Source organism: Chrysochloris asiatica, unplaced genomic scaffold (assembly GCF_000296735.1).
Source record: "Chrysochloris asiatica unplaced genomic scaffold, ChrAsi1.0 scaffold00104, whole genome shotgun sequence".
NCBI classification, from domain to species: domain Eukaryota; kingdom Metazoa; phylum Chordata; class Mammalia; order Afrosoricida; family Chrysochloridae; genus Chrysochloris; species Chrysochloris asiatica.
The window spans coordinates 10636427-10648823 of record NW_006408622.1 but is presented as its reverse complement, the minus strand read 5'-3'; the positions used below and the strand labels follow the sequence as shown (position 1 = coordinate 10648823).

At 46.3% G+C, this 12397-nt stretch overlaps 1 protein-coding gene across 1 annotated transcript; it reads left to right on the top strand.

Moving 5' to 3' along the window:
• Nucleotides 1–4668: 4668 nt before the first annotated feature.
• FFAR1 (free fatty acid receptor 1) lies at nt 4669–5571 on the top strand. The gene has a single exon (XM_006867366.1). The coding sequence runs from the start codon at nt 4669–4671 to the stop codon at nt 5569–5571; it is 903 nt and encodes a 300-aa protein (XP_006867428.1).
• Nucleotides 5572–12397: the final 6826 nt, after the last annotated feature.

Below are 12397 nucleotides of genomic sequence, written 5' to 3'. Positions count from 1 at the left end.
AATCTTTACGGGAGTAGAAAGCCTCATCTTTCTCCCGCGGAGCAGCTGGTAGTTTCGAACCGCTGACCTTAAGGTTCGCAGCCCGATTCGTAACCACTAAGCCACCAGAGCTCCTTAGTGACCTTTTTATAGGGTTTCTGAGGAGCTTGAGCAGTCTGTTGCTTATCCTACAGCACTGTACCAGGACCCTGGTCTTCAATGTGGTCATATGGATATTATTCTATCACTGACAGCATTATACTTCAAAATAGTTCTTGAAATGCTCTTTTTGAGGATGAATACGACACTATTCTCCTTTAATTTGTCTTTCCTGGTGTAGTAGACCGTGTAACTGTCCGATTCAAAATGACCAATACCAAGTCTACTTCAGCTCACTAACGCTCAGGATATCAACCTTTATGCATTCCATTTCATTTTGGTGACTTCAAACTTTGCACATTCCATGTTCTGATTATTAATGAATCTTTGCATCTGTTTCTCCTCATTTTGAGTTGTGCCCCATCAGCAAATGAAGGTCCTAGAAGTTTCGCTCCATTCATGTCATAACATAACTGTTGTTTTGTTTGTGTCTACTGTTGTCACCACTGTGTAAATCATCTTGTTGGGTATCTTCCTCTTTGTGGCTGATACTCCACTTTAACCAAGCATGATGTCCTTCTCCAGGAACCAATCCTGCCTGACAACATGTCCAAAGGATGAGAGATGGGGTCTCATCATCCTCACTTTCAAGGAATATTCTGGCTGGACTTCTTCCTAGACATTTGTTTTTGCTTCTTACAATCCATGGTACTTTCAATATTCTTCACCAACACCATAACTGAATTGCATTGATTCTTCTATGGCCTTCCTTACTCATTGACCAACTTTCACATGCATATGAGGCGATTGAATTAATACCTCATATGGTCAACTCTGCTTTGAGGAGGTAGCTCTTTCCCAGTCATATTTTGAGCACCTTCCAACCTGAGAGGCTCATTTTCTGGCAAACTATCTGACAATGTTCACTGATATAAGAGTTTCAGTGGCTAACCGTTTAGAAGTGTTCTACCTCTTCTTCTTCCTAGTCTGTCTTGTCTGGATGCGCCACAGAAACTTGTCCACTGTGGGTAAACTTGTCCACTGTTGGTATTTAAAATACTAGTGGCAGAGTTTCCAGCATTACAGCCACACACAACCCACCGTAGTATGACAAACTGACAGCCAGTAAGATAAAGGAATCTTGCTATATGCTGCAACGTGGACGGAGCTTGAATACAAGCTTACTGAGTGAAATAAGTCAATCACAAAAGGGCAAATATTATATGATCTCACTTCTATAAACAGACAAGAAGAGTAAAAAGTGCCGAGTCCACAGTTTATCAGTGGTTACCAGGAGTAGGAGTGGGGGGGGGGGGGAATGGGAGGGGCTTATTGTTTCTGGAATGCTGATTGGAACCTTAGGGGTAGTGAGTGAATATTAATGGGGGAGGAACAACTTGAAAAAGGAGGGTGAAGAATGCAGTCACTGTCACTGATTTGCATATGTAGACATTGTTTAATTGATGTATATTCTGCTGTGTATATTCTCAAAACAACAACAAAAATACTGAGCACCCACTATGCAACAACACAAAGTGAACAAAACCAACAGAAACCTTGGTTCTTGAAAGGGTAACGTTCTGTCAGTGGAGAGAGTCGACGTGATACCACATAGTCATGAGTGCTCTGAATAAACTCAATGCAAGTTTAATAGAGACCTACAGGGAACAGGGGAGGAGCTGGCATGGATGAGGGATCAGGGTCGGCTCTCTGCGGTCATCCTGGAGAAAGCCCTGAACTCCCAGATGGGCAACATCAAAGCAGAGAAGATGTTGAAGCTGTCTCTCTTAACGACCAGCTTTGTTCTTCTCCCAGACACGATACAGGACATAAAGTGGGACTCCATTTTATTCCCCCTGCCAGTTCTGTCTGCTTTCCAGTGTTTTCCAATCACCAAACCCTAGATAATAAATGACAAGGCCATCTACATTGAATGTGAGGTTCTGGGTCATAGATGCAAGACTTGGAAGGAAGGCAACCAATATTTAATTTAGTGACTTGGTGGTATAAAGCTATGTAGGGTTCACAACCATAAATCTTTACAGAAATCGAAAACCTTATCTTTCTCCTGAGGAGCTCCCGGTGGGTTTGAACTACTGACCTTGCAGTTAGCAGTCCAGTGCTTATCCTACAGTGCCACCAGCTCCCTTAGAGATTTCAAGACCCTGCCTTCAATGGCCTATACAGCAATTGAACCCCAAACCCTGGTGTTAGTAGCACCGTGATCTAGTCAACTGAGCTGACTGGCTCCCTATAAAGGTAGGAAATGAGAGAAGTTCTTTGGAGGAAGTTACTGGTGTGCTAAGAATCCCATTTCCTATCACCATAGTTCCCTTCCCCTAGGTAAAGGGATGATACGTTCCACCTGAAACCTAGTACGTAAGAGGGGCTTTCAGGAGACCACTCAAAGAAACGTATGTAGGTCTGGTGACGGACACACATACCTACGAAAATTGAAGTGGAGAGGCTGTGATTGCCTGTCTGAGGCAGCAGAGGTAGACAGACAGACAGACAGACACATAGACAGACACACAGGCAGACAGACACACAGTGGAGACAGACAGAGAACTTTCCTTCTCGTGAAGCAGGCCCAAGATGGGTCACCCCTGAGAGTGAGCCAGTCTGGAGCTGCTTAAGTCTTCCAGGTCTCACTAGAAGGATGAAGTAACCCCAATAGTGAGATGGATGGCGGGGTTCCCAGGGGCTGAGGGAAGAGAGCTAAAGGGAGGAAAACATATGCCCCATGCCTGAGTGATGCCCAGTATCCCTACACAAGTGCCTAGGAAAGAGTTGGCTTCAACACCTAAAACCAAACTCACTACTAGTGAATTACTTTTGACTCATAGTGACCCTATATGGATTTCTGAGTCTGAAAACCTTTATGGGAGCAAATAGTCTCATCTTTCTACCAAGGAGTGGCTGGTGGGTTTGAACCTTGCAGTTAGCAATCCAGTGCTTACTCTACAGCACCACCAGGGCTCTTTGCTTCAACACCCCACAGCTCCAAAGGAGACAACGTGAAGGCCACGGCCCCATGACTCTAGCACCTCCCCTCCTTCGCCCTCCTGCCAACAGTGATGGAGCAGAAACCACCACCATCCGCTGGAAGGGGAAGGAAGAGTACAGGCCAGGAAAGAGGAGCCATTGCCTCACCAAAGACTGCACGCTGGGGAGGGGAAGAGCTTTACCTTGATCCCACGTGTTAATTGTAGGTTGAGGTGATTTCGGTGACTAATGAAACAGGAGCATTTTTAGTTTTGCAGGAAGGAGCCAGTAAGGCACTGGGTCTGCCCACCATCTCATCCAGGGGTAAGAAAGAATGAGCCCCCAGAATGGGACATGGCAGGCAGTCAGTGGGTGAGGGGGGCAGACAACTGTACTCAGTTGTACCCATGAGCCTTGTTCCTTCAAAGTACTGTTTGCACATTCACTGCCCTACCCGGAGGGACAACAAACCAACCAACCAGAAACAGATTCCTACTCACTTCTAGGCTGAGATGCCCCATTAGCTGCTCATCCAGCCTGCTATTGCCTCGGCTAATGGCCCTACATCCGTCCTCATATTTCTCTCTCCCTTCCGGCTCATTGCCCATCTTGGGCACCCTTACTCAGCTAAGTGAGGGGACTCCAGAACCTCAGAGACATCTGGAAACACCAAAGGTGAGTCCTTCTTTCTGTTGCTCCTCTGTTCACAAAGGATTGCTCCTCCAACCCCCCAATCACACTATCCAGGGTGCCATGAAGTTGGCTAAGCTCTTTTCCCAAGACACTGATGGGACAACCTAGCTTGCCCTTGGGTTTTCCCTTGAATAACCCTTCTATCTGCCCCTCACCATGACCCCCATCTCATCCAGACCCCCAACTTCTCCTCCCGTCAGCGGGGAGCCACCACTAGCCCTTAATCATGGGCTGTGCATGTTCTCCACATTTGGGGGAGGTAGGCAGGGGATGGATGCAGGAGTCTAACTTCCATTCCAAAGAGAAACAGACTATCAGGCTGGACTTTGTTCTGCCTTCTCTTTCCTATTCTCCCCAGAGCCTCAGAAATCCAGAGGTCCCTTCCATAGGACCTGCACACCAGTATTCTTACACTGCAGTGGCTTTCTTCATTGCAAGAGGTGATATGGTGGGAAAACAGCAAAGGGTTGAGGGCTAGAGGCCCTCGCTTCCAACCCAGGCTAGTTTGCTGATTGCCTGTCACTTCCCTCTAAATCAAATCGGTTTAAGCCAAAGCCATGGAGTTGACTTCCACTCATAGGACTTCCGAGGCTATAAATCTTTACTGGAGCAGAAAGCCTCATCTTTCTCCCACAGAGTAGCCGGAGGGCTTGAATTGCAGACCTTGTAACCACAGCCCTACGGAGCCACCAGGATACTTTGGGGTACCTCAGGGATGAAGAGAGAGAGGAAGGTGACCTAAGGGGCCTCCATTTCTGCAGCTACCTAACTACAAGGCTTCTAATACTTCAAGCAGCACTAAAACCATTTGTAATTGCAGGAACTCCTCTGCTGTGAGATCCGAGTGCTGTGAGACCCGAGGACACGGAACAAGTTGAGCACAGGAGCTGGGGAGACCAGCATTCTGGGCCCATGGACCTGCCTCCACAGCTCTCCTTCGCGCTCTATGTGGCCGCCTTTGTGCTGGGCTTCCCACTCAACGTGCTGGTTATCCGAGGTGCTGCGTCCCACGCTCGGCTACGACTTACCCCCAGCCTTGTCTACGCTCTCCACCTGGGCTGCTCTGACCTCTTGCTGGCCGTCTCTCTGCCCTTGAAAGCCGTGGAGGCTCTGGCCTCTGGGGCCTGGCCTCTGCCAGTCTCCCTCTGTCCTGCTTTTGCCCTCGTCCACTTTGCTCCCCTCTATGCAGGCGGAGGTTTCCTGACTGCCCTGAGTGTCGGCCGTTACCTGGGAGCAGCCTTCCCTTTGGGCTATCAAGCCATCCGGAGGCCATGCTACTCCAGGGGTGTGTGTGTGGCTATATGGGCCATTGTCCTCTGTCACCTGGGACTGGTCTTTGGGTTAGAGGCTCCAGGAGGCTGGATGGACAATACCACCAGCTCCCTGGGCATCAGCATGCCAGTCAACGGCTCTCCAGTCTGCCTGGAGGAATGGGACCCGGCCTCAGCTGGCCCTGCCCGCCTCAGTCTCTCCCTCTTGCTCTTCTTCCTGCCGTTGATCATCACAGCCTTCTGCTACATTGGCTGCCTCCGGGCACTGGCCCAGTCTGGTCTGAGCCACAGAAAGAAGGTGAAGGCAGCCTGGGTGGCCGGGGGCGCTCTGCTCACCCTGCTGTTCTGCCTAGGGCCCTACAATGCCTCCAACGTGGCTGGCTTCCTGCAGCCCAACATGGGAAGAGGCTGGAGGAAGCTGGGACTCATCACAGGTGCCTGGAGCGTCGTGCTCAACCCGCTGGTGACCAGTTACTTGGGAGGAGGAAGTGGCCACTGGATAGTATGTGTGGCAAAAATGCAAGAGATGACATCCCAGAAGTAGTAACTACTGCAGGAGAGAAGGAGCTAGGCTGCTTCTCCAGGGCCCTGGGGGGAACTGCTCCAAAGGAACTGTCTGGAAGCATCTCTGGAACCATTCTGGAAAGGGCCAAGCCTGGTAGAAAATGGTATTCCGGTCAAGAGAGAAGAATGAAGACCAGCAGCCTGGCTGAAGGAGATAGGTAAGCTTGCTTCTGTATATATAGACCTGGCACTCTAGTGGGTTACGTGTCGGTCTGCTAGCCACAAGGGCAGGCAGTTTGAATCTACCAGTTGCTCAGTGGGAGAAAGTTGAGGCTTGAAACCAACTACTTGGCACCTAAGAGCAGTAACAGTACACATCAGTTGGGCTTCTTGGCCCTGTGTCTTATTCTCACACCCTTTGCTTCTGGGAAAGAAGGAGGGGAACTTGTTTCTGCTCTAAAGGATTCCCCACTTAGGGAAATGCTACTTAGAAATGTCTTCCAAGATAATTAACTAATTTCTGAATAAGGGAAGGGAAGAGACAGGAGATAAGATAACGATGCTGTTGTTGCATTGTAATCCCACAAGGGGGCAGCATTAGCACTGTGAACAGCACATTGGTAAGGGGAGAAAAACCAAGTTTCAGCTCTGGGAGGAAAAATGTTGTTAGATGCTATAGAGTCAGTACCAACTCATAGTGACCTTATGCACAGCAGAACGAAACACTGCCCAGTCCTGAGCCAACATCACTATTGTTGCCACACTTGAGTCCTTAGATACTGCCACTTGGCCAATCCATCTTGTTGGGGGTCTTCGTCTTTTTCTCTGACCCTCCACCCTACCAAACATGATATCCTTCTCCAGCTGACAATATGCCCAAAGTATGAGAGATGAAGTTTGGCCATCTTGGCCTCCAAGGAGCACTCTGGCTGCACTTCTTCCAACACAGATTTTTTAGTTCTTTTGGCAGTCCATGGCACTTCCAATATGATATTAATAGTTGCAGATATGTGGAGTCCTTAGATTGTACCAGGCACCATGCAGACTGTGCAAAATTTCATGTTTGTAAAACCAAAAGCCAAATCCACTGCCATCAAGTCAATTCTGACTCAGTGTTGGTAAGTCAGTTCCAACTCATAGTGACCTTGTATAGAGTTTCAGAGGAGCAGGCTGGTGAGTTTGAACCATCAACCTTGAGGTCGAATGCTTACTCTATACCATACCAGGACTTCCAGAGATCCTGTGTAGGGTTCCCAAGGCTGTAAATCTTTACAGGAGCAGAAAGCCTCATCTTTCTCCTGCTGAACGGTTGGTAGGTTTGAACTGCTGACCTGCAGTTAACAGTCCAGTGCTTATACTAAAGCACCACCAGAGTTCCTTTGTTGTTAAGTATCCCGACGCATGGCGATCCTATATAGGGGTTTCCAAGGAGCTGCTGATGGGTTTGAACTGCTGAAGTTGTGGTTTTCTGTCCAGTGCTTATCTTACAGCACCACACCAAGAATCCTGTCCGTTCCTTATACATTTTTTATTTAGCCCTGTTGCTGTTGTATAGTTGGGCAGCTTGTTCTCAGCACAAGACGGTCACACAGAGGACCACACAGAGAAAGAAATATCTTATTCCACTTGGAACAAAGACAATAGCCACTCCTCAGCCAGTGCACTTTGGTGCAGGACGGAGCTGGCATTGAATGGGTTCCTTTTTCTAATTTGCACAGAGGTACCACCTGAGCTAGTCTCTGTCCTGAAGCCAAATATTATGGTTGACTTCACTGTATGGGGTTAAGAAACTTGCTTGAGCCTCACAGTAAGAAAGGGGTGGAAGTAGAATCCTTCAAGGCAGGACCTAAAGGTCCAGGAGACATTTGGGGTGTTGGGGGGTCAACACCCATACTTGAGGCCAGTTTCGTGAAAGTGAAAGATAGTGAAGAAACAAATACTTGGGTGTCTGTTCTGACAAGCTGAAGAGCAGGAAGCAGCCTTGTCCCTCCACTAAGACCATGAACATTGCACGGTAGCTGCACTAATAGGTTTATGCAAAGCATTTCTTCATGCATGAATGTCCACAATGGCAAGGATTTGTGTCCGTGTGTGGTTGTTTTATTCATTGGCATTATACCCAGTACCTAAAGAGATCCTGGCATACAGTAGGTACTAAATAAACAAATAAATATTTGCTGAATGAACAATTGTTCATAACAACCTTCCAAAGTAAGTTCTATTACTCCGATTTTATATATATGGAAATGAACATACCAAGGAAATTAAATAACTTGCCAGAGACTCTACAGAGACTGTAAACCAGCTCCACCTCCATGCAATGGTAAGGCCAGAGAAAGCCAGTAAAAGACTAAAGGCTTGTCTGAGCAACCCTGCTGCCCCTCCCAGAGTGCCAAGGACTATTCACTATGTCCAGTGCTGCAGAACACCGGCTGGGCGCTGGCCCACTTCTCCCAACTACTTCTCCTGGGGAGCTCATAAAACCTGCGTGAGCCCTATACATCCATCACATCAAATCTATGAACCAGTAATGTTTATGCCAGTGGGGGCTTTGGTCTCTGTATTACTAGTGATATTGCCTGTTCTCTACCACCCAATTCCCCCGATCTCCAGCATCGCTAAATGGAAGCACAATGAGGGGTCATATTTACTGCTTTGCTTCGCTGTTGTATTTTCAGCAAACTGAGATACATTTGTTGTTGTTGTTAAGTACCGTGGAGTCGGTTCCTACTCATAGCGACCCTGTACAGGGTTTCCGAGGCTGTAAATCTTAACGGGAGCAGAAAGCCTCATCTTTCTCCCATGGAACAGCTGGTAGTTTCGAACTGCATTTACAGTCCAGTAAATTTTATTAAAATTAATTCAACTGCACACTTAAAATATACGTATTCGAAAATCCACCCATTTTAACTATACACTTTAAAATGGGTGGATTTTCGAATACGTGTATTTTAAGTATACAGTTGAATTAATTTTAATAAAATTTACTGGATTGTACAACCATCAACATAATCCAATTCGAGAATATTTTTATCACCCCAATAAAAACCTTCATGTTTATACACAGTTAAGCCCAGTCCCAGTCTTAGAAAATCACTAATCTACTTTCTGTCTCTATAGACTTTCTGGGCATTTCATATCAATGTTGTTGTTGTTGTTAAATGCCGTCAAGTCGGTTCCAACTCATATTGACCCGGTATAGGGTTTCTGAAGAGCAGTTGGTGGGTTTGAACTGCTGACCTTGTGGTTCATAGTCCAGTGCTGATTCTACAGTGCCATACCAGGAGTCCAATTTACATCTTATAATTCACAAATGAACAAAGCAAAAATATTTGATGCACACATACAAAACAAAAAATATATATTCATTTAAATGTCCAAAGGGCACATCACATTCTGTAAGCCAGCTTCCTGCCTGCAGGCAACCAGCCTTTCTCAGTCCATGTGCCTAGAGCCCGCAGCTGCTCTGTCTCTCCATGCCACTGTCTCTGCCACCGTCTCTGCTGGCACCGCTTTTCTAGGTAGGGATCTCATGCTCCATTCATGCTCTTCCTTCTTGATGGTCCTGAGATCATCTGTTCCGGAAATGAAACATTAACGACTCCTGCCCCTTTTAGTTATACATTTTCTACAATTACAGTTATGACAACTACAATTAAACCTGCTAATAATTACTCACAATTAAATTATAAAATCCTATCAGCATCATCCCCCACCGCCTTTCCCCAGACCCCTCTGGAAAAGAGGAAAACTATTCAGTGAGGATTCTACCATATGCCCTTCATTCTGAAACTAAGCACACCCATGGAAGCTTGTAAGACAACCACTTCATGTCTTTATAACCCTCCCCCCCCCCCATTTTTGATAGCCAATGTCTAAATTATCCATCCCTACCAACCCAGTCCTGGTGTGGCACCGTGGGTTAATGCGCTGGACTACAAAGTCAGTTTGAACTGCAAGGTCAGCAGTTCAAGCTCACCAGTCACTCCTCGGAAACCCTATAAAGATCGCTATGGGTCAGAACTGACTCGATGGCACTTGACCTCAAAAACAACATCAACCCAGTATACTGAAGAGAGACAAGCAGTTTCCTTGATCTGAAGAATCTTCTATTCTGGTTGAAATTTTGAGCAACTGTTTCATAAAATTGTGGGGTCTTTATGTCTGGCATTATTCACTTGTTGTTTAGTGCCATCAAGTTGGTTCTGACTCATATAACAACCCTGTATAGACAGGGTTTCTAAGGAGTGACTGGTGGGTTTGAACCCTGATCTTTCAGTTAGTAGTTCAGTGCTTATCCAACAGCTCTGCACCAGGACTCTACCATAATATTTTCCAAGTTCTTCCATATTACAGCAAAAGTACTGTGGCTGTATAGTATAAGCACTGGACTACTAACCCCAAGGCCAGAAGTTCTAGCTTATCAGCTTTTACTGCGAAGATTTCCAGCCTCATAAACCCTATATAAGGAGCTCTGGTAGCATAGTGGTTGTGAATGGGGCTGTGAACCTTAAGGTCAGCAGTTCGAAACTACCAGCTGTTCCGTGGGAGAAAGATGAGACCTTTTGCTCCCCTAAAGACTTACAGCCTTGGAAACCCTGTACAAGGTCGCTATGAGTCAGAACTGACTCAACGACACTTAACCACATTGTAGCATGTATTGGTATTTCACCCCTTTTGAGTGTTGGATGAATATCCTCTGGAGGGATATACCACATTTTGTTCATCCATTTACCAGTTGATGATTCTGTTTTTGTTTTGTTTTTTACTATTCTGAATAATGCTGTTATGAACATTTATAAGCAAGTCTTTATGTGAGCATACATTTTCATTTCATTGAGTCTTTCAGGTAGATACTAAGAGTGGATTTACTGAGTCACATGGTAAATTGATGTTAAGCTTTTAAGAAATTTCCAGACCACCACTTAACATTTCCATCAACAGTGCATGAGCCTTCCAGTTTCTCCACATTCTCATTAGCACTTGCTATTGTTAGAAACCGCATACAGGGTCGGTCGCTGGGAGTCAGAAATGACTCGATGGCACTTAATAACAGTTGTCTGACTTCTTGCTGTCAGTCATTCTAAGACAAAAGAACACAAGCATAAAAACAATGCCACACCAAAAAGTTGATTCTAATTTATAACAATCCTATATAGGGTTTCCAAGATTATGAAATTTTTATGAATGCAGACAACCTCATCTTCCTCCCGCAGAGCAGCTGGTGGGTTTGAACCATATGGATAGCAGTCCAATGCCTAATCAGTACCATCACCAGGGCTTGGATATGAAATGGCATCTCATTGTGCTCCATAAATATTTGAATAAATAAATTGTCTCTAATGGAGTCCTGCTGTGGCACTGTGGGCTAATGCATCAGACTGTAAACTCATTTGAACTGCAAGGTCGGTGGTTCAAGCTCACCAGCTGCTCCTTGGAAACCCTATACAGGGTCGCTATGCATTGGAATCGACTCGATGGCACTTAACAACAACAACAACAACAACAAATGCTAGCCCAGAGTCCTGGTGTGGAGCTGTAGGATAAGCATTGGATTGCTAACAACAAGGTCAAACTCACCACCTGCTCCTTGGAAACGGGTCGGAACCAAGTCAGTGGCACTTAACAACAACAACATGCTAACTCTGGTGGCATTGTAGAATAAGCACTGGACTGCTAACTGCAAGGTCGGCAGTTCAAACCCACCAACCGCTCCTCAGAAGCCCTATACTGGGTCGCTTTGAGTCAGAACCAAATTGATGGCACTTCACACCAACAGCAAAAAGTAACTGACATCACCATTGCCACCATTATTATTATGATTACCATTAGCAGTAATAATGGAGTTCTGGTGTGGCAATGTGGGACAAACTAACCCCAAGGCCAGCACTTCAAACCCACTAGTTGTTCCTTGGAAACCCTAACGTGACTGCTATGAGTTGCAACCGACTCAAGGATACTTAACAACAACAATATCAGTAATAACAGTAGTACTTTGACTCTAGAGGCAAGCCCACACCAGTGACTGGGACAATGGATGCTGCCATCTTTGAGCGCTCACCACGTATGAGGTTGTGTCCAATGCCTTGTATTGATATGTGTGGATGCTTCAACCTACACCACAGCAATCCACGCTGATTATCCCCTTTGGAAACTAAGGCACAGATACTTGAGTCTTGATCCGAATCAAAAGTAAGTGATGACAAAGCCATCATTGAACCCACACCTTCCGGTTCCAGAGCGCATGCTCTTAGAGTCACTCCATTGTACTTCCTGCCCTTACAAAGCCAACTGGATGAGCACCACCCAGATGAATTTCAAGAGGAGGCTCAGGGAGGAGAAATTAAGTCTGTTCTGGTGCGATTCAGCCTTCCCATCTGAGGCCACCCAAAGAGCAGGACCACAGTTGTGGAATTTGCTCCTCTTTTTTGCATATTGACACAGCTCTGGCAGAGACGCTAAAGGCATCTTTTGTGCTGCTGCTTAACAGTGAGTGACGTCATGGACCTTTATCAGTTCTACCAGAGATCTAGCTGACCACACTTGTCCTAAATGAGATAAGCAAGGTGCTGGGCGCAGAGCACTTGGGTTCTCCATTAATCAGGTGAGCGTGGGGCCCTGAGTTGGTGTGTGGAGGAGCAGTTGAATGACTAGGTTCAGCACCTTGGTGCTTTCTTTCTGGGGAAAGGGACAGGAGACAGGGAATAATCAGAAAGACAGACAGCTGACTTCACTGGGGAAGTCTGCATGGGATACTTTGGGTGGGGGTGATGGGGTGACAGTGTTCCTAGTTGAGATGCTGTTGGCGAGGGTGGAGGAGAGCCCCCACAGACAATCATCTCTGCCTCTCTATCCTGACAGTGACC